Below are 22,066 nucleotides of genomic sequence, written 5' to 3' on the forward strand. Positions count from 1 at the left end.
ACGTTGTGCATAACGCACCCTAGAACTTAAAGTACAACAAGAAAAAAATGGATTCAGACAGTACATGACCTTTCATATCTGGCTTCTCCTGAGCACATTTTTTTTTCTTTTTTTTGAGACCAGAGTCTTCCTGTGTCGCCCAGGCTGGACAGCAGTGGCACGATCTCAGCTCACTACAACCTCTGCTTCTCCTGCCTCAGCCTCCTGAGCAGCTGGGATTAAAGGTGCCCGCCACCAGTCCTGGTTAATTTTTGCTAATTTTTATATTTTTAGTAGAGATGGGGTTTCCCTTTGTTGGCCAGGCTGATCTTGACCTCTTGACCTCAGGTGATCCGCCTGCCTTGGCCTCCCAAATAGCTGGGATTATAGGCATGAGCCACCGTGCCTGACCTGAGCACCTTTTGATGGCTGTCATTCCCCACTTCTTTCCGTTTGTTCCAGCTGGTCTTTTAAAATACAAACAGAGACTTATTCCACACGATGGAATTTGCTACTTCCAATTGAAAGGCTGGAGTAGGCCGGGTGTGGTGGCTCATGCCTGTAATCACAGCACTTTGGGAGGCCTAGGGGGGCGGATCACGAGGTCAGGAGATTGAGACCATCCTGGCCAACATGGTGAAACCTTGTCTCTACAAAAAATGCAAAAAAATTAGCAGGGCGTGGTGGCATGTGCCTGTGGTCCCAGCTACTTAGGATGCGGAGGCAGGAGAATCGCTTGAAACTGGGAGGCGGAGGTTGCAGTGAGCCAAGATCGCACCACTGCACTCCAGCCTGGTGACAGAGCAAGATTCCATTTCAAAAAAAAAAAAGGCTGGGGTAAGATAGACATCTGCTGTGGAGAAGGGTGTTTGCAGCATGTTCAGTGAAAATGGCAGTTTATAAAAGTGTATGTCCATATTATAAGATGCGGTGCCTTAAGTGTGTCTACGTAGAAAAATCTAGATGGGTACTCCAAAATGTGCACCTCTGGGTAGTAGAAGATATTGTCAATTTTTTCCTGCTCTTTTGGCTAGTATATTTCCTAAATTTCTGTATTGTGCACTTATTTTGTAAGAAGAAATGAAATCAATCGTTAAAGACAAGCCCCTAGCCTGCCACGCCCTGTCCCCCCTCCCACTGAGCCTCTGGCACTGACACCCTCCTCCGTTTGCCGTCTAGGCAGTGTTCATCGTGGTCACTGTGGCCTTCATCCAGGTGAGTATTTCCTGAGGTCCCAGTCACGGTAACCCGGGCGGGACAGGAGCTTCATGGAGTCCCCACCTTTGAACAACACATCTGATGTGCTTCCTGCCAGGAGTACAGGTCGGAGAAATCTCTGGAAGAGCTGACCAAGCTGGTTCCTCCAGAATGTAACTGGTAAGTCAGGGCCTCCCTGGGACTTTTTGGTTCACTGGAGGAGCCAGTGAGCTGGAGAGTTTGGCAAATGTTTGGTGAAAGTTGTATCCTTGGTAGTGTTGGACAAGAGAACCACATCTCACTGGGAGTTCTAAGGCCTGGTCTCCGCCTGCCAATAGGCTGCTGTGTGTCCTTGGGCATGTCACTCAACCTCTCTGGGCCTCAGCTCCATCATCGATGTCTAAATCAGGGTGCCTAGCCTGAGGGCCACAGGTAGCAGCAGTGACTCTGGGAAGAGGGTAGGCCACAAAGCCTGTGAAATAGTGTGCAGGACTGTGTGCATTTTTTCTAGGAAGAGGGTTTGGAGGTTTACGTGAATTCTCAATGAATGAACTCAAGAGAGTAAGATCCAGGTTTTAACAAGCGGAGCCATCAGAACGTTGGCTGCAGCATAGGGTATAGAGAGAGTGAACTTGAGTAACTACTCAGCAGCTGCAACAGCCTCTTCCTGCCCAGAGCTTTCCACTGCTTATTGCACGGCTCTTACCAAAGACGTTTAACAAGAAAAAGAAAAGATTAAAACGTCTGCCAGCACTGCATAGCCATTTCTGCTTAGCATAGCCCTGTGTGATAGAACTTGCAGATGTTCTATTAATATCATCTTCCCTGTCCAATATGGCATCTGGCAATTCTGTTTTTTTTTTTTAAGATGGAGTCTTGCTCTGTCGCCCAGGCTGGAGTGCAGTGGCTCGATCTCAGTTCACTGCAACCTCCCCCTCCCGGGTTCAAGCAATTCTCCTGCCTTAGCCTCCGAAATAGCTGGGATTACAGGCATGCACCACTACACCTGGCTAATTTTTATATTTTTAGTAGAGATGGGGTTTCGCTATGTTGGCCAGGCTGGTCTCGACCTCCTGACCACAGATGATCTGCCTGCCTCAGCCTCCTAAAGTGCTGGGATTACAGGTGTGAGCCACCATGCCCGGCCCACAAACTAAATTCTTAATGTTATTTAGTTTTAATTTTTATTTAAATATGCACATGGGCCTAGTGGCTACCATACTGGGCAGTTCAGCTTAGAACATCTGCGGGGGCCCTTCTAGGAACAGCTGCCATTGGTGGAGGAAGCTGACAGGCCCAGGAGGGAAAACGGCTTTTTCCTTTTTCTTTCCTGTCTTTCCTTTCTTACCTTTCTCTCTTTCTATCTTTCTCTCTTTCTGTCTTTTGTTTCTTTCTTTCTTCTTTCTTGTTGTTGTTGAGACAGGGTCTGGCTCTGTTGCCTAGGCTAGAGTGCGGTGGCAGGATCTCTGGTCACTGCAACCTGTGCCTGCCTCCAGGGCTCAAGTGATCCTCCTGCCTTAGTTTCCCAAGTAGCTGGGAATACAGGTGCATGCCATGCCACCACACCTGACTACTTTTTTGTGTCAGCTGCTACAAAATTGCATTTTTTGCATTTTTATTTTTTAAACCTGATTGTGTGTGTATGTGTGTGCGTGTGGGTGTGCGAGCGTGTGTGTGCGTGCATGTGTGTGTATGCGTGTCTGCGTGTTTGTGTCTGTGCGTGTGTGTGCGTATGTGTGTATGTGTGTCTGTGTGTGCATGTGTGTGTGTTTGCATGTGTATGTGTGTGTGTGTGCGCCTGTGTGTGTGTGTGTGTGTGTGTGTGTGTGTAGATGGGGTTTCACTATGTTGCTCAGGATGGGAAAACAGCTCATTCTAAGCTTAACTTTTAGCATAGCAGTGGTCCATAAGCTCATTCTCCTTGTAGAAAAAGAAATGATTTCAAAAAAGGTCGAAGTCTCCTCCCCACCCCTGCTAACTTTGGTTGAGGTCGTTTCAGGCTGATCTGTCTTTCCCAAACATACCTGGCTGCTCAAAGTGATACAAAGTATCCTGTGATCAGCCGGGCGTGGTGGCTCACGCCTGTAATCCCAGCGCTTTGGGAGGCCGAGGTAGGCAGCTCACCTGAGGTCAGGAGTTCAAGACCAGCCTGCCCAACATGGTGAAACTGTCTCTACTAAAAATTTTAAAAAAATAGCTGGGCATGGTGGTGGGTGCCTGTAATCCCAGCTACTTGGGAAGCTGAGGCAGGAGAATTGCCTGAACATGGAGTTGGAGGTTGCAGTGAGCCAAGATCGCTCCATTGTACTCCAGCCTGTGAGATAAGAGCGAAATTCTGTCTCAAAAAAAAAAAAGTATCTCATGATCTGGGGTGCCTGGGAACAACTCAGACCACCCTCTGAGTCTCCAAGAACCATTTCCAGCATTTGGCAAACACATGGCAACTCCGTATTTTCTGAAGGATAATTTTCAGGGGGAGCTTTAGTATATATCCCAGGCACATGTTGTGCAAGTGAGCCATGGGGCTGGGGTAGAAAGCCCTAGTGAGATATGGTCCCGTATCTCAAAGAGTCAGCATTCAAGGGGTACGTGTATATAATACAAGGCAGAGAATGACGAAGGACCAAATAGGGACAAGAAGAGGATGATACAGAATTGACTTACATCAGAGAGGGTGAGTCAGTTGTAGAAGGGCCACAGGAGCAGTAGAAATGTCTGGGCTCGCTGGTCGGATGAAAAATGCTGTCAGAAATCCAGACATGTGACATCATTAACTGAGCAAACGGAAGCATAAATGATTTATGTGATTTGATGATCCAATCTTAAGCTTAAATATCAAGTGTTGGCCTTTCAGGTGAATAGCGTGCATTATTGATGTCTCCCGGGAGGTCACTTCTAAAAGACAGTTTCATTTACCAAAACAGCAGTGTCAGGCAGCCCAGTAGAGTTGAAAGGGCGCTGAAGAGGTGAAGCCCACCCTCTGAGTCTCCGAGACCTATTTCCAAGTCAGGGGAAACCCTGCTGTGCGGGACCCCCTCCCTGTGTTACTCCATCCCTGGTGCAGGCATCAAATATTTATTAAGCACCTACTGTATGCCTGGAGAAAGGGCACTGAGGTTATACAAGTGGAAGAAATGGGGAGTCCTCGGCCTTTGGGGACCTCACATTCCTACCAAGGGAGTACATAATAAGCCAGTGAAGAAACAAGATGACTTTGGAATTGTCCAGGTACACGAAAGCCAAAAAATACCCAAGGCCACCAAAACAAATAAAAAATCCCACCGAGATGTAATAGTGACTGGTGGAAGGGTGAGGATAACCCTAAATAGCTGTCGATCAGGCTGACATTTAGAGAGGAGGTGACATTTAAGTTGAGGCCTGAGGAAGAGGAGCCTGCCTCGGGAGGAGCTGAGGGAGCAACAGGTATATCTCTGGCAGGTGCTCTTGGCTACAAGGAACAGAAAGTTCAATTGCACAAACCCCAAGAAAAGTATATTGTCTCATAGCCAGGGATCTGAGGTGAGAGCCGTGGGGTTAGTTAATTCAGGAGAGCACCCGGGACCTGCCCCTTTCACCTCCTTACCCTGCCACCTTGAGCTCATTGGGGTTGCATTGGTTCTTGGCTGGCTGTCCTCATGGTCCCAGATGGCTGCCACAGCTCCAGGCATCACAGCCAAACACGCAAAGGCCCTATAGAAGAAGGGGGGTGTGTGTGCGTTCACACGCACATACAGTAAGGAAATCTTTTCCCACAAGTCCCCAGCAAACATCCACTCATCTCTCATGCCACTGTTGCTTGGTGTGCTGATACCTAAGCCAATCAAGGGCAGGAGTCTTAGCCAGGCACGACCCACTCCCCAGAGCACGTGGCTGTGGGGAGAGGGTGGATACCTGAACAAGATAAAATTGCATTAACAGGGAAGAGGGGAATTTCTGCTCCTGCATTTGAGGTCTGCAAAGCATCTGAGACCAGAAAGAGCCTGTGTGTTTAAGGGGGCTGGATGGAAAGAGATGGGAGCTGCAGGAGGCTGGCCTCCCCCAGAGGAGATCTTTGAGTTTGGTACCAAGGTCATGGGAAAGCCATAGGAGCAGGCCATTGGAGCAGGAGGGAGGTGGGATCTGGTTTGGGGTTGTAAGAGCGCTCCAGCTGCCATATGCAGGATGGGTTGAAGGGGCCAGGTCGGAGGTCGGAGTCAGCTGGGACGGGCAAGGGGTGGTGGTGTGCAGGATTCCAGCTGGAGCCTCCACGGAAGCACATCCGTAGTCTGAGGGCAGCTGGTCATGGCCCTGTGGGAATGGAGGTCCTTGGCTTCCTCCCAGCTGTGAAAAGGCTCTGCCATCCCTGACTTCCTGAGATAGACTCTGCACCCTGAGTGCTGTGTGCTCTGAGGACAAAACTCTGCCGGCTGCATTCGGAGGCTTTAGAACCGCTGACCTTGACCCCAGGAGCCTCCCTGGGGCATGTGGCCCACGTGGTTTCCAGGCGGGGTAAACAGCAATGGCCTCATCTTTCAGATGTCGCCCAGGGATGCCCAGAAACCACATACTTTCCCTAAAGTCTTAAAGGATATGTTAATTTCAAAATAATAACACCCTAAAGGCTCAGGGTTGGTGTGTATTAAAAGAGAAAAGTGTGTTTCTATTCTCCTTGTTCAAATGTATCAAAGTGCATAAAAACAAATGTCAGCATGGATGCTTTTGCTTTTTACCATGTCAAATGCAGCCTAAGAGAAGGAAAACTCCAGCATCTGCTTGCTCGAGAACTGGTTCCTGGTGACGTCGTATCTCTCTCCATCGGAGACCGGATCCCTGCAGACATCCGACTCACTGAGGTGAGTGATTCCAAACCCTTGTCAATGGGGTATTTGATGGAGCTGGTCAAGGAGCAGACACTTAGCTGATTGTAGGCATGTATAGTCTCTCTCATACACACATGCTGAAACATACATGCACATGCATGCACACAAGAAAGGAAGGAAGTTAGCAGACAAGCGTATTCTACGCATAGAGCCCCTCAAACCATATTTCATAAATTGTCATTCTCACTTTAAGCCTAACAACTTTTGGCTATATGATTTTCCAGTTTAAAGCAGGCTGCAATAACAAATTAAACCAAGGTGGGCTTGGGGAATGATGGGAGAGTTGCCTCTCAAAACAGACACACAAGTGTTAGAGAGAAGTGATATTAGAGGTGGGTGATTCACGTAAGGTCAGGAGTTCAAGACCAGCCTGGCCAACATGGTGAAACCCCATCTCTACTAAAAATACAATAATTAGCCAGGCGTGGTGGCATGCACCTGTAGTCCCAGCTACTCAGGAGACTGAGGCAGGAGAATCGCTTGAACCTGGGAGGTGGGGGTTGTATTGAGCCCAGATGGCACCAGTGCACTGTAGCCTGGGTGACAGGGTGAGACTCCATCTTAAAAAAAAAAAAAAAAGTGCTATCGGGGCCATGCTCCTCCAGGGGCTCCAGGGGAGAAGCCGTTTCCTGGACTTTCCCAGCTTCTAGAAGCCGCCTGCATTCCTTGGCTCATTGCTCCGTGTTCCCGCACCGCTGCTTTTGTTACATTTCCCTGATGTCAGACACATCTCCAACCATCCTTCCTCCCCCTCCTTTATAAGAACCCTCGTGATCTCCCTGGGCCCACCCTGGTCACCCAGACCATATTCTCCCCATATCAAGGTCCTTCAGTTAGTCATGCCTGCAAAGTCTCTGTCACCACGACAGAGAACACATTCCCAAGTTGAGGATTAGGGTGCGGACATCATGGGAAAGCTGGGGGCAGGGGGCTGTTATTCAGCAGGCCACACTCCGGCCCTTTTCCAGGTCCCCTCCCTCCTCCCTTCCTGCCTTGAGGCCCCCCACCCCACTCCCCATCCACATCGCTCATTCATTCGACAAGTGTTTCCTGAGCACCTACTACATACCAGGCCCTGGGCTGGGTGCCGAGGACACCGTGCAGGAAGCAGAGCTGGTCTCCGTGCTCATGAGTTTATAGCCCAGAGTGACAGACTAACCTAAATCTACTCATGACAAGTACTGTTCCAGGACTGCTAAGAGACCCACGAGTGGAAGTACTGGGAATCCTGGATTTCCCAAATGGGAGAGACTTGCCTGGCCTGGTGCAGTCAGGGAGGGCTTCCTGGAGATAGCAGATTTTGGCATAAAACAGCCATTTTAGGCAAAGGAGGCCCAAGCTACTTGTCTCACACTGACCAAGAAGCCAGATAAGTTTTTGCTTTCAACCGCCATGGGGGCACCTAAAACCCTCCCCCACCACATGCGACTTAGCCTATCTCATCCCAGAGGTCTCTGCTCCCTGTCCCTCCTCCCAGGCCTTCCCCCAGCAGCCTCTTCTCAGGGTCTTCCCTCCCTGCTCTGTACACCCTGGTGTTGGATCCAGTGCTTGTTTATCGTCAGTCCCCCCTCCCTCCTCCATGGAGTATCATCTTCCTGAGGCAGAGATTGTATCCTATTCACTGCGGTATTCCCAGTGTCCAGAGGAGTCCCTGGCCTGTCGAGGGTATGGATGGGCAGATTTCCAGTCTGTCCAAACCCACACTCACTCCCCACCCCACGTGCCTCCTTTCTTCCAAATGCCTCCTCCTTCTTCGTCCTTCTCTTCCAAGCTGCCTTCCCGGGTGGGGGTCACCTTTGATCTCTCTGTTTCGTTTTTCGTTGTTGTTGTTGTTGTTGTTGTTTTAAAAGGACTTCATTGTTTAAAAATGTTTTAGATTTGCAGAAAAATTCAGCTCAGGGTTTCCATCTACCCCTCACCCGGGATCCCCTCCTGTTTTTAGTGCCTTAGCTTACTTGGGTGCATCGGTCACAACTAAGGAACCCATATTGATGCCTTCTTGTTACCTTGAGTCCGCGCCACTTTCAGATCCCCATTGATTTCCCTAATGTCCTTTTTCTGCTCCAGGATCCCACGTGACATTTAGTGGTCGTGTCTCCTGAGGTTCTTGTTGGCTCTGACAGTTTCTGATGGTCCTTGTTTTTGACCTTTACCTTGACAGTTTCGGTTTTGCTTTTGTTTTGAGCAGAGTCTCTCTCTGTCACCCAGGCTGGAGTGCAGTGGGGCAGTGTCGGCTCACTGCAACCTCCGCCTCCTGGGTTCAAGAGATTCTCCTGCCTCAGCCTCCTGAGTAGCTGGGGTTACAGGCGCCTGCCCCCATGCCCGGGTAATTTTTGTATTTTTAGTAGAGACGGGGTTTCACTGTGTTGGCCAGGCTGATCTTGAACTCCTGACCTCAGGCGATCCGCCTGCCTCAGCCTCCTAAAGTGCTGGGATTACAGACGTGAGCAACCATGCCCGGCTGTCCTTGACGGTTTTGAGGAGCTCTAGCCAGGTATTTTCCAGAATGTTCTTGAAGCCTCCTTCAAAGATGTTCCCCAGCATCACTCAGTGACTTCTTATGCTTCATTGTCCAGAGCTGGAGCCGCGGGAGCCACAGGGAGGCGGGAATGTGGCTGTGCAGCAGGAGGCCTCGCCTCCCTGACACTGTGGGATCCGCTGGGAAGGAAGGGGGGAGACGGGTATTACCTCAGTGAGTGGCGGCCGCTGTCGTTCTTGGGGACTGAGATCCTATGGCAGTGTACATATTTTTAAATGATTGCTAAATTTAAACAGTTGTAAATTATAGAGAAGTCGCAGGTCTGTGTTTGAGAATCACTGATCTAGCTGTGCTTCTCTGGTGGTTTGTGGAAGAAGGCTTCTCTCTAGCTTGGTTTTACAGGCTTACATGACCAGGTCCCAAGGGATAGGCCCACCCAGCCCCGCTCTATGAACTCAGAGGTGTCTGGCACAGTTCTGGCCCTGGGAGCCTCACCTCGGGAGTGAGATGTGTTAAGTCCGAGGTCAAGTTGTGGTTTTGCAAGATGGTTAAGTGTATAGTTTCTAGAACCAGAGCTTTGGTTCAAATCTCTGTTTTGCCACTAACTAGCTATGGAAACTTGAGCAAATTACTTAATTCTTCCGTGCTTCAGTTTCCCCATATGCAAAATGGGGAAGATATTAGAGTCTTCCACTGGGGGTGGTGAGGTCTGAGGGCTAAGCCTTGTGGGGAGCTGCACACAGGGCCTGGTGCGTAGTCAGCGTTCTACAAATGTCAGTACCTCCCTTCCCCCTGCCAGGCTGTGTGAGTGTCTCTGCGTCCCTGTCTGTGTTTCTGGTGTTACTATTGCCCTAGATTCTCACTGAATAACCTGGGTTGGTTATTGTGTGGGATTGTGTGGGAACCATACAGATTGTACAGGCGTCTCCAAGGTGAAGAGTGGACTGCGTATGTGGAGACTCACACAGGTGTTTTGAAAGGTATATCCTAAAATAGCTATCACTTTCATTTTTCTTTTTAGATTGTATCAAAATTTTGAACAATATTAAGCAAAGATATGAGACTTTTATGTTTTTAAGGGAGGCCGCTCATTCATAGCTTTTCTGATCGTGGAGGCCTCAGAGGCCGTCATTGTGACGCTCATTCTGTAGGTTCACTGTGCTCTCGAGTTCATGTCCATGAAGGTGCTGGTACCATTTTGTGCTTTTAACACCAGTTCTCGGGGTGACAGGGAGATTCCACAGCCTTTTCCCCTTGCTCTCCTAGGTCACGGACCTCTTGGTGGATGAATCCAGTTTCACTGGGGAAGCCGAGCCATGTAGTAAAACAGACAGTCCCTTGACAGGCAGTGGGGACCTCACCACCCTCAGCAACATCGTCTTCATGGGGACCCTGGTGCAGTATGGGAGGGGCCAGGTAAGCCATGGGGCACTGAGGCCTTGGGCTCCCATAACCCACAGGCTCCCATAACCCACAGGCTCCCAGACCTTAGATTTCATACTTCTCTCTCTCCTGGACACAGGGGGTCGTGATTGGAACAGGGGAGAGCTCTCAGTTCGGAGAAGTGTTTAAGATGATGCAGGCTGAAGAGGTAAGGGGCAGGAGGGAGCTTCGGGATTTTTGTAAGCTGGAGTTTGAGATTATTATAGGCAAATAATACCAGCCCTGCCTACTCCTTAGGAATGAGTGGCATGTGGTTAATATAAGTATACTTCTGAAACATTTAATTTTTTTTTTTATTGGAGACAGGGTTTCACCATGTTGCCCAGGCTGGTCTCAAACCCCTGAGCTCAAGCAATCTGTCTGCCTCAGCCTCCCAAAGTGCCAGGATTACAGGCATAAGCCCCCACACCTGGCCTCTTTTTAAACATGTAAGACATTTGTTAGCATTTTCATAAAGATACAGCTTTCAGACAGTAACACACACAGATCTTCAGTGCAAAAGTCAATGAATGTTGACATATGTGTACCCCTGTGTAATCATCACTGAAGCTGTAGGATGGCAAGGAGAAGACATTTTGAACAAAGGCAGGCAGAAGCTGGGATCTTGTCCAACTAACCCATTGTGCTCACCCTTTCAGACACCTAAAACTCCTTTGCAGAAAAGCATGGACAGGCTAGGAAAGCAACTGACACTCTTCTCCTTTGGCATAATCGGTGAGTGAGGCAGTTTCCATACTGGGTTCGTTCTGCAGGTGGAGGGGAGCCATCATAGGGGGGCCACCATGGCTGTTTCTCAAATATCTTGCTACTCAGCTGCAGAAGGCTTGGGGATTGGGATCAGAGGCTCTCCAAAAGCAACAAGAGCTTTCTGTGTACTTGGACCAGGCTGGCTGCTGTAACAAGCAGCCACTACATTTTCTTGGCTTAACATAGTAAACGCTTGTTCCTTGCTCACATGGCAGTCCAAAGTCCGTGGGTGTACTCCTGGTCCAGTGGCTCTCCTGGATAGCTTGCCTACAAACAGTGACGTGGGCCCAGGCCCCTGTTATATTGCTGCTCTATCTTCCTCTGGGTCCTTGGAGGCCATATTGCTGTTCAGCCAGCAGATGGTGAAAGAGGAAACATGGAGGCTTGTGGAGGACATTTTTAAGGCATAGACCAGGAAGTGGAATCATCAATTTGACCATCTTTTATTGGCCAGAATGGAGTCACATGGTCTACATAACTGGAAAGGAGACTGGGAAATGTAGTTTAACTGTGCACCCAACCATAGTTCTATGCTTCTAAGCAGCCTGTGCCTGGACTGGGACTTCCTGACCTTTGGTAACACAACAAATAGCATTGACATAATGCTGCGGTCCTGAATCTAGATCTTAAGACTTAACATCCCCGTAGTGCTGCCCCGGTCCCTTCACTGGCTTCTTCCTGCTCTTTCCAGTTCTGGCCTTACTTCTGTGTCCTTTATTCCAGCCTTTAGGATCAACCCGTGCCTGGTCCCTAATAGATTCTCAGTAAATATTTGTTGAGTGAAAAATTTAATGAAGGAATAAACCAACACGCCACTGCCTATAGCACATCCAGTGATGAGGGAGGTGCTGGTGAGTGTGGCCAAAACTGCGGAGCCAGAGAACAGCCTTGAGAGAAACAGCTTATGTAAGCCCATGTTTCTTAAGTTAAATTAGAACTGAAATTGACATGTCCACAGCAAGACCCATGATATCACTCAGACTTTTTTTGTTTGTTTGTTTTGAGATGGAGTCTCACTCTGTTGCCCAGGCTGGAGTGCAGTGGCATGATCTCAGCTCACTGCAACCTCTGCCTCCTGGGTTAACCTATTCTCCTGCCTCGGCCTCCTGAGTCGCTGGGATTACAGGCATGCACCATCACGCCCAGCTAATTTTTGTATTTTTGGTAGAGACAGGGTTTTCTCATGTTGGCCAGGCTGGTCTCAAACTCCTGGCCTCAAGTGATCTGCCTGCCTTGGCCTCCCAAAGTGCTAGGATTACAGCCATGAGCCACTGCACTGGGCTTTTTTTTTTTTTAAACATTTTGAGAACTGCTCTAGCAGATGGAGAGTTTTGACACTCAGTCTCACAGACATCCTAGAAGGCCCAACGGGCAGGTGCAGGGAAGCAACACCATGCTGGTCAGTGCTTCTAGAGCAAAGTAGCATTTGCCAATTCCCATGGTGTAAATACTCTCAGTGTGGCCATTTTCAAGCTACTAATGTATAGACACTGAACATGGATTTTGGAAGAGATGTGCCTAGTTGATTCTTGTGAGCTCCTGTGAGGGATCTCCAGCCTTCTACTATGGGAATGCCACAAAGGTGGAGTAAGTTCCTAGTGGGGGTGTCTCCAGGCTCACTGCCTCATCCCTATAGAGCTCCCCTTGCTAATCTATTTCATTCAAGTTCATTTGGGTTCTAGCTAAGATTTCAGTTGATGACTGAGTTTAGTAGCCGATAGTAGAATGCCCAAAACAAAACTAACAGATACTGTGGCAGCCGCCCCGCCAACTACCACCCATCAGAAAACATCCCTGGCCTCTGCGAAGCAAAGCTAACCTTCTTTAGCAAGCTCTCCAAGGGTGTCACCTGGCAACCCCACCCACGTTCCCAGTACCTACTCACTCCTTCCGATAATGATGGCAACAAGAGTTAAAGATTAGGCTTGTGTTTGCTGTGGCCCAGGAGCTGTGCTGAGCACAAACTGTCACACCTTAAACCAGGGAACTACTCTTTGAGGGTTGCACGGCCATGAGCCCCATTTTACAGACGAGGAGACGCAGGCTGCACCAGGCAACCCGAGCACCTTTCCCTGTTGCCAGAGCATCTCATGAACTTCCACAGGCCCCAGGGCAGCTCTTGCCATTTGTGCCTTGAGGGTCTATCTGTAACCACCTCCATGTCTTGTACACCTAGTGCAGTAACTGGTGTGCAGTAAATATTTGGTAAATTATTAATGAAGGAAAATGGAAATGCAGTATATTTAATCATGAGTACCACAGAATAAAATAATTAAAAAAAAAAACAGTGACCCATCTGCCCATCACAGGAGCGGCTGCATTTTCCACACCAAACACCACATGGGGGGATGTTCTGGATACACACAGCAGATGGGAAACTTGGGGAATAAGGTGTAAATGCTTGCAAACAGTCAGAAATAAACTGATTGAGCCTTTAACTTAAATTTGGCTTGGACCTTTCCCGAGAAAGTAAAACCAGGTTTTTGTAGGTATAAACATATCTCCCTTAGAAAAAGGAAGAGAAGGGTTGAAAGTGGTTGAGGTGATCAGTCGTTCCTCTGTGCATGAGTTCCTGTAAACTCTTGAAGGAAGTGGATTTGAATCCATCCAGGCATCAGCGTGTGTAGTGCACATGGAGATAAGGCTGTTTTTGTCTCTTCCCCAGGTCTCATCATGCTCATTGGCTGGTTGCAAGGGAAACAGCTCCTCAGTATGTTCACGATCGGGGTCAGGTAGGAGTGCTGTGGCCGCCCCTTGCCTTGCCAAGGTGGTCAATGGGCTCTGAGCCCTTCCCTGCAGCAAGAGAAGGTGGGGAGGCTGCAGAACAGGAAGGGCTGGGGAAGGTGCAGCCCCGTCACCCGAACTCCAGCCTCCCAATAGCACATTCTCCGACAGGTACAGAGTGCGCAGTGAATGCTTGCAAAATGAATGACAGCATATGATGGGGGGGGGGGGTCCCTTTTGTATTAGGCTATTATTGCATTGCTAAAAAATACCTGAGGGTTGGTAATGTATTCAGAAAACAGGCTTAATTGTTCCACGGCTCTACAGGCTGTACAGGAAGCATGGTGTCTGCTCAGCTTCTGGGGAGGCTCCAGGAAATTTGCAATCAAGGCGGAAGGGGAACGGGGAGCAGGCATGTCACATGGCAAGAGCAGGGGCAGGAGAGGGAGAAAGGGGAGGTGCCACATGCTATGAAACAATCAGGTCTCTCAGGAACTCACTCCAGCAAGAACGGCTCGAAGGAGGTGGCACTAAACCGTTTATGAGGCATCCACTCATCGTCCAGTCTCCTCCCACCTCCAACATTAGGGCTTATGTTTCAACATGAGGTTTGGGTGGGGACACACATTCAAACTGTATCAGCTTTCTTGCCACTCTTTGCCTGTGGGTTTGGGTCTTTCTGCCTAAGAGCAAGGACCCCAGAGCCAGCCTGCCTCTGTTTAAATTCTAAGCTTGCCACTTGCTGGTTTTGTGAACTCCAGCAAGTTTCTTAGCTCTCTGTGCCCCCGTTTCCTCCTCTGAAAAATGGGAATGCTCATATAGCCTCTCCTAGGGCAAGTGTCTGGATTAAAGGAGTTCGTCTGTGCAAGCGTCCACACGATACACAGTGTATAGTGAGCGTTGGCTCTTATTACTAGTTTAGAACTCGATCCAAGCCCTTATTTTACAGAGGAGGCTATCAGAGAGGCGATGGACGTGGAGCCCAAGGCCATATGGGGACAGCAGGGCTGGGAGTCATCATCACTTGATGGTGCTAAGCTGAGGGGACCCGCCCTTCTTCTACATAGTGATTCATAAGTCATCCCAAGCCCCTGGATCCTGGTGGCCGAGACAGGGAGAGGCACAGGCAGCCCAGCATCGTGCAGCAGTGTGACGTTGTTGGTAGTTCTTCCGTGGCTATTTGCCAAGGGCAAGGGAAGCAGAGGGCTGGGGATTGTCACTAACTGGGTATGTCCCTTCCGAAGGGAGGCTAGGGGCTGTTCCAGGACACGGAGGAACCAACCCATGTCTAGGCTCACGTCAGGCCCATTGGTTCCCAGACGGTAATGCACATGCAGCTGCTGTCTGCAAGATGCTTTTAGGTGATGTGTGGAAAATTACTGTAGTGCCTGTTCACATGTATATATATGTAATTAATACATCGAACCCATGATGTAAACAAACTTAGATGTCCGTCAGCTCACGAAAGGATAAACAACTTAGGTACAGTGGAATATTTTTCAGCCACAGAAAGGGATGAAGTACTGATGCACGCTGCAACATGGATTAATGTTGAACCCGTTTTCCTAGGTGAAGGAAGCAAGTTGCACATGTTATGATTTTATTTATATAAAATATTCAAAAATAGGTCACTCGGTCAGGCGCGGTGGCTCATACCTGTAATCCCAGCACTTTGGGAGGTCCAGGCAGACGATCACCTGAGGTCAGGAGTTCTAGACCAGTCTGGCCAACATGGTGAAACCCTGTCTCTACTAAAAATACAAAAATTAAAGGTGTGGTGGCAGGCGCCTATAATCCTAGCTCCTCGGGAGGCTGAGGCAGAAGAATCGCTGAGCCCGGGAGGCAGAGTTTGCAGTGAGCCGAGATTGCGCCACTGCACTCCAGCCTGGGTGACAGAGCAAGACACTGTCTGAAAAAAGAAACAAACCAAAACATAGGTCACTTCATAGAGAAAGTAAGTTAGTGTTTGCCAGGACCTGGGGTTGGGGAGTGAGTAGTGACTACTAACAGTTATGGGGTTTCCTTTGAGGGTGAAGAAAATGTTCTAAAATGGATTGTGGGGATAGGTGCACACCTCTGCATACACTAACCACCATTCAATTATATATGTTAAAGGAGTGAATTTTATTATATACAAATTATATATCAATAAAGAAACCAGAAAGGTATAGAACAGGCAACTAAGAATGCTGTTATTGAAAGGGTCCTTGGAGCCTTTCTAATTTATATATGAAGAGTAAACCATTACTGCAAACGTGTGCCATAATGATCATTACAGTGAATTACAGTGGACAAACTCCTGGTGGATTGAGGCATCCCAATGTGTGCTGGGACACAGAGGTTTGTCCTGCTGGCCAGTGTGGGCAAGAGAATCTTGCTTTAAGGGTTGAGTGTACTGGGTCTGGTACATGGTATCAGGTATGCAGTATCAGGTGTACATGGCTGTGGTGCATAGTCAGGCTTTCCTGTGTATACATGAATGTACACGATTATCTGGTAGTTAGTAGAAGAGATTCCAAATGCCTTATTTTTTCAACGACAGTGCATGGTAGCATTAATTCAGGGGCAGGCGGTAAAATCAACATGTGGGCAGATGTGTGTCCTATGACAAAAGCATTCAATAATTGTTTTTTTGAGTGAATGGGAATTGGAAATACTGTGTCTGGCTTTGGATACTTTGTCACTCAGTGTATTTAACAAGCAAAATCTTAATAACACCAAATGCTGAGAGCACACAAAAAAACATAGAAAAGAGGAGTTTGAATATTATGTAATGATGTGGGCACACAGATGTGATAAAAATCATAAAAGCAAAATACAAATGACAGACACTTGGAAAACCCCATCCCAGATAAATTCTAAGCCATAATAAGTTCCTCTCTTCCGTTTAAAAAAAAAAAAATCCTGTAATGAGACACACAAGACATTCAAACCACATCAGAATACCCTTAAATGATAGTTTTCAGTAGGAAAAGAGGAACAAGAAAAAAAGCTGTACTAATAGATAATAGTTGTTAGGTTTTAGCTTTAAGCAACCTATAAATGAGCAGAGACGAATGCCAGGGCTTGGACTTTCCCACCGTACCCGTTGGGAACCATGAAAATGATGCAGTGGTTCTGTACAGGTTGCAGCCTGTTTTCCTGAAACAGGCCTTTTTCCCAGAAAATATGCCCAGGTCCTCGGTTTGTTTTGCTAATAGCCCTGCGAAAGGGCATCTTAGGATCTGGATAATGAAACCCAAGGGGTCTATTAAATGTAGGGTGCTCTTGATCTCTAGTGAATTGGGGGTTTCTAGCTTAATATCCTGAGCAGAACGATCTTCATGGCATTGTTTTTTTGTTTGTTTGTTTGTTTTGAGACAGTTTCACTCTTGTCGCCCAGGCTAGAGTACAATGGCACGATCTTGGCTCACTGCAATCTCCACCTCCCAGGTTCATGCAATTCTCCTGCCTCAGCCTCCCAAGTAGCTGGGATTACAGGGGCGCACCATCACCCCCGGCTGATTTTTTAAATTTTAAGTAGAGATGGGATTTCACCATGTTGGCCAGGCTGGTCTCCAACTCCTCACCTCAGGTGATCCACCTGCCTCGGCCTCCCAAAGTGCTGGGATTACAGTTGTGAGCCAGCCCTTCCAGCCTTCATGGACCTTTTGAGGGGCATTTATCCTTCAGTGTTACTGTGTATAGCACGTGACTGCGTGATCTGTTTGTATCACTCTTATTGAATCCCTTTCATGTTCACGTAGTACTGGGATTGGGGGAGGTTGTGAACAAGACAGTCATGATTCCCATCTTCAGAGATTGTAGGTTTCAGTGAGGATGGAGAATCGATGGAATCAAAGGCTAGAGGGAGAGAGCTGGGAAGAGAGGCAGAGGCAGGGGGGAGAGGGAGCCTGAAGCTGAGATCTGGAGAAGCTGTGGCTGATGCGATGAAGCCTTGGAGGAGACTGGGTGTGCAGATTCCTGTGGCTGCCAAAACAAAGCACCACAGGCTGCAGGGCTGGAAACAGAAGCTTATTCTCACCATTCTAGAGGCCAGGAGTCTGAGGTCCGGGTGTGGCGGGAGCGTGCTGTTCGTGAAGACCCTAGGGGGAAGAGTTAGCCAAATGCTCGTTGGCTTCTGGTGTCACAGGCAGTCCTTAGCACATAGATATCTTGCCTCCAGTCTCTGTCTGTCACATAGTCTCCTTCTCTCTCTCCGTCTCTTCTCTTCTTTTTATAAGGACGCCAGTTATATTGGACTAGGGTGGGTACTCTAATGACCCCATTTTTATTTGATGACATCTGCAAAGGCCCTATTTGCAAATAAGGTCACATTCACGTGTACCAGGAGTTAGGATGTGAACATATTTTATTGGAGGGACACAATTCAACCCCTTAGCAGCACGCAGTGGGCTGCCGGGAGAGGGGAGTGGATGGACAGCAAGCTTACTGAAGGAGATGAAGACGAGGAGGCCTGAGCCACGACTGGGAAGTCCCGTCTACGCGAATGGCAAAGTTGCCAAGAGTAGCCTGCAGGTGGACAGAGGAAAGTCAGTTCTGGGCCAGGTGCGGTGGCTCACGTGTGTAATCCCAGCACTTTCGGACACTGAGGCAGACGGATTACTTGAGGTTAGGAGTTTAAGACCAGCTTGGCCAACATGGTGAAACCCCATCTTTACTAAAAATACAAAAATCAGCTGAGCATGTTGGCGTCTGCCTATAATCCCAGCTACTGGGGGGCAGAGGCAGCAGAACTGCTTGAACCTGGGAGGCAGAGGTTGTAGTGAGCTGAGATCACACTACTGCCCTCTAGGCTGGGCAACAGAGTGAGACACCGTCTCAAAAAAAAAAAAAAAAAAGTCAGTTCTAGAATCTTCAAGGAATTGAAGAGGGAGGGACCAGGGTCTGTTGGTGCTGGAGAAGGAGCAGGACTAGAACATGTGATCCCAGTTCATCCTTACACAGCCCATGGGGTAAGTCTGGTTTCCTTTTTACAGATTGGGAAACAGGCTTAGGCTAGCACAACTTATGGGATCAGGGCATGGAAGAGACAGGTTTCAAACCACTGAAGCCTGATCCAAAGCTGGGGTCCTTGTCAGCAACCCAACCCCCTAACCTCGGGAGGGTGAGGACTCTGCTGCCAGCCACCGCCCCTCACTCCCTATCCTTGGCAGCCATTGGCAATGGGCTCGAGTTTGTTTCCCCATGAATATGTATTGGGCATGTTTTGACTGTCTGTTTACATCAAAAGTGCTGATCCAGCTGGATCAGGTACATAGATCTCTACCCTCCTGGAGTTTTCTGGCTGGGGAGAAAAGTGAATGTTAACAATTTAAGCACACATTAATAAAAATAATTACAACTTATGAGTGCTACAGAGGAACAACCGCAGAGAAAGAGATTAAAAGGGAGGTAGAAGCCAGCTGGGCATGGTGTCTCACACCTGTAATCACAGCACTTTGGGACTCTGAGGTGGGCAGATCACTTGAGGTCAGGAGCTCAAGAACAGCCTGGCCAACATGGTGAAACCTGCATCTCTACCAAAAATACAAAATTAGCCGGGCATGGTGGTGTGTACCTGTAATCCCAGCTACTCAGGGAGGCTGAGGCAGGAGAATCTCTTGAACTCAGGAGGGAGAAATTGCAGTGAGTCGACATCTCACCACTGCACTCCAACCTGGGTGACAGAGCAAAACTCCGTCTCAAGAAGAAAAAAAGGGAGGTAGAAGGGGATAGACTGGAAGAGGTGGCCGGGGAGGGTTTTGGGTGGAGAGTTGAGGAGTCAGGAGATGAGCGGGAAGGGTGTTCCAGGCAGGGGGAACAGCACAGGCAAAGGTTTGGGGGTGGGAACATGTCTGAGGGCTACTTAGGGGGACCAAAGCTGAGCTCTGTGAGCAGAACGAGATGATGCAGTCGCTTAGATCACGGGGAAACTCATGGCCCCTTCTCCTATTCCTAACCTCATCATCAGAGCGTTTCCCAATATGCCACACCAGGCCGTCTCTGTGACACTTTGGAAGCAGAGAGATGAAAAGTGTTGGCCCCCCTTGATTTAGAGGCCGAAGGAAGTGGGAGGTGGGAGCCCCAGCTTATTACAGAAGCAGGGGCTGGGAGGAAGGGGGCGCTGGAGCAGGACGCGGAGCTGTGCTGGGGACAGTGGAGTTTGAGGCATTGAACAGCAGCGGCAGGCACTGGAGAGCCGAGGTCTCCGGCTGAGCTGAAGAACGGGAGGGTCCCTGAGAGAGCCCGGCAAACCTGGGTGGCCGCTCCCCCAACTCGGGGCTGGGTGGGGTCTGAGACTCACAATTCTTTCTTTCTTTTTATCATTTCTATAGGCTTTTGGGGAACAAGTGGTGTTTTGTTACATGAATAAGTTATTTAGTGGTGATTTCTGAGATTTTCATGCACCCATCACCTGAGCAGTATACACTGTACCAATGTGTTGAAACTCACATTTGTTTTGTTTGCTTTTTTATTTTTTAATTTTTCTTTAAGTTCTAGGATACATGTGCAGAACGTCCAGCTTTGTTACATAGGTATACATGTGCCATGGTGGTTTGCTGCACCTATCCACCCGTCATCTAGGTTTTAAGCCCCATGTGCATTAGGCGTTTGGCCTAATGCTCTCCCTCTCCTTTCCCCCAACCGCGTGACAGGCCCTGGTGTGTGATGTCCCCCTCCCTGTGTCCACGTATTCTCATTGTTCAACTCCCACTTAGGAGTGAGAACATGCAGTGTTTGCTTGCTTGTTTTTGAGATGGAGTCTCGCTCTGTCCAGGCTGGAGTGCAGTGGCACGATCTTGGCTCGCTGCAACCTCCATCTCCTGGGTTCAAGCTCTTCTCCTGCCTCAGCCTCCCAAGTAGCTGGGATTACAGGTGTCTGCCACCACACCCAGCTAATTTTTGTATTTTCAGTAGAGATGGGGTTTCACTGTGTTGGCCAGGCTAGTCTCGAACTCCTGACCTCAGGTGATCTGCCTGCCTCTGCCTTTCAAAGTGCTGGGATTACAGGTGTGAGCCACTGCGCCTGGCTGAGACTCACATTTCTAACAAGCTCTCAAGGGTGCTGACACAGCTGGTCCAGGGAGCGCCCTCTAAGCGTGAGGCTGTGATTCAACTGTCCCCCGAGAGTGGGCTCCAGCAACAACAGGACCAGGAAAGAGGCCAAGACACCTGAACAGCGTTCTCAGGTGACTGAGCCTTTGGAGGCAGGGGTGGTGGCAGGTAGGGAGACATATGAGCCTCAAGGAGGCTGCCAGAGAACACAGGACTCTCAGAAGACAGAATGCTTAAAAACTTCCCCAAGTAGGCCGGGCACAGTGGCTCACACCTATACTCCTAACACTTTGGGAGGCTGAGGCAAGACGATCCCTTGAGCCCAGGAGTTTGAGACCAGCCTAGATAACATAGTGAGACCGTCTGTACAAAAACAAATGTTTTTTAACTAGCCAGGTATGGTGGTGCACGCTTGTAGCACCAGGTACTTGGTAGGCTGAGGTGGGAGGATTGCTTGAGCCTGGGAAGTCAAGGTTTCAGTGAGCCATGATCTTGCCACTGCACTCCAACCTGGGCAACAGAGCGAGACCCTATCTTAAAACACAAAAACAAAAGAAAACAAACAAAAAACCTCCTGCAGATCATGAGATCAGGAGTTTGAGACCAGCCTGGCCAAAACGGTGAAACCTCATCTCTACTAAAAATACAAAAACTAGCCAGGCATGGTGGCGTACGCCTGTAGTCCCTGCTACTCAGGAGGCTGAGGCAGGAGAATCTCTTGAACCCGGGAGGTGGAGGTTGCAGTGAGCCGAGATTGCACCACTGCACTCCAGCCTAGGGAACAGAGCAAGACTCCGTCTCAAAAACAAAACAAAACAAAAAACAACAACAACAAAACACGCACACCCTCCTGCAAATAATGGTACATACAATCCCTGTCTTATAAGCCATGAAAAGCTTCATGAGGCAAGAAAGACAGTTAAATATTTCCAGAAGAAAATGCAAAAAAGCCTTCTGCCCTCAAGCCCCAAATCCCCTGATTCTCTCCCCACCCAGTGCTATTGGTCACTTCCGGTTTCTTGTCCTAACCTCCCTTGCAGCACAGGCATCCCACTTGATGCATGCGAGTGGACTTGCACATGGGAGACACTTTCCCCCTCTCATTTGTGATTTTGAAAGGGTGACGTTTTTCAGTTTTAGTGCCAGATTAAAGCCTCTCAAAGCCATTGAATCGGAAGGTGGAGATGGCAGCTTAGCCAGCGGAGGTTTTCCAAAATAAGTAAAATGAGAGAATCATTTTTTAAAAAACTTCAAGAACTTTTTTAAAACAAATTCCCGGGCCGGGCATGGTGGCTCATGCCTGTAACCCCAGCACTTTGGGAGGCCGAGGCGGGTGGATCATGAGGTGAAGAGATCGAGATCATCCTGGCCAATGTTGTGAAACACCGTCTCTACTAAAAATACAAAAATTAGCCTGGTGTGATGGCAGGCGCCTGTAGTCCCAGCTACTCGGGAGGCTGAGGGAGGAGAATCACTTGAACCCTAGAGGCAGAGGTTGCAGTGAGCCAAGATTGCACCACTGCACTCCAGCCTGGCAACAGAGCAAGACTCCATCACAAAAAAAAAAAAAAAAAAGAATTCCCTGTATGTTAAGTGACAT

The 22,066-nt window shown here is 48.7% G+C and overlaps 1 protein-coding gene across 3 annotated transcripts in view; it reads left to right on the forward strand.

The window, feature by feature from the left end:
• The window catches only part of ATP2C2 (ATPase secretory pathway Ca2+ transporting 2), an 89,659-nt gene that overhangs the window by 40,997 nt on the left and 26,596 nt on the right, over nt 1-22,066 (forward strand). For 2 of the 3 annotated variants that reach the window (XM_055299737.2, XM_055299738.2), the window contains exons 5-11: nt 1,159-1,194; nt 1,295-1,356; nt 5,900-6,008; nt 9,781-9,930; nt 10,037-10,105; nt 10,596-10,671; nt 13,370-13,436. In XM_055299737.2, the coding sequence (XP_055155712.1) occupies nt 1,159-1,194; nt 1,295-1,356; nt 5,900-6,008; nt 9,781-9,930; nt 10,037-10,105; nt 10,596-10,671; nt 13,370-13,436 (569 nt within the window). The remainder of the gene's footprint in view (nt 1-1,158; nt 1,195-1,294; nt 1,357-5,899; nt 6,009-9,780; nt 9,931-10,036; nt 10,106-10,595; nt 10,672-13,369; nt 13,437-22,066) is intronic. The other variant, XM_055299739.2, reaches the window with a different exon arrangement.

This window comes from Symphalangus syndactylus, chromosome 11 (assembly GCF_028878055.3).
Source record: "Symphalangus syndactylus isolate Jambi chromosome 11, NHGRI_mSymSyn1-v2.1_pri, whole genome shotgun sequence".
Lineage (NCBI taxonomy): Eukaryota > Metazoa > Chordata > Mammalia > Primates > Hylobatidae > Symphalangus > Symphalangus syndactylus.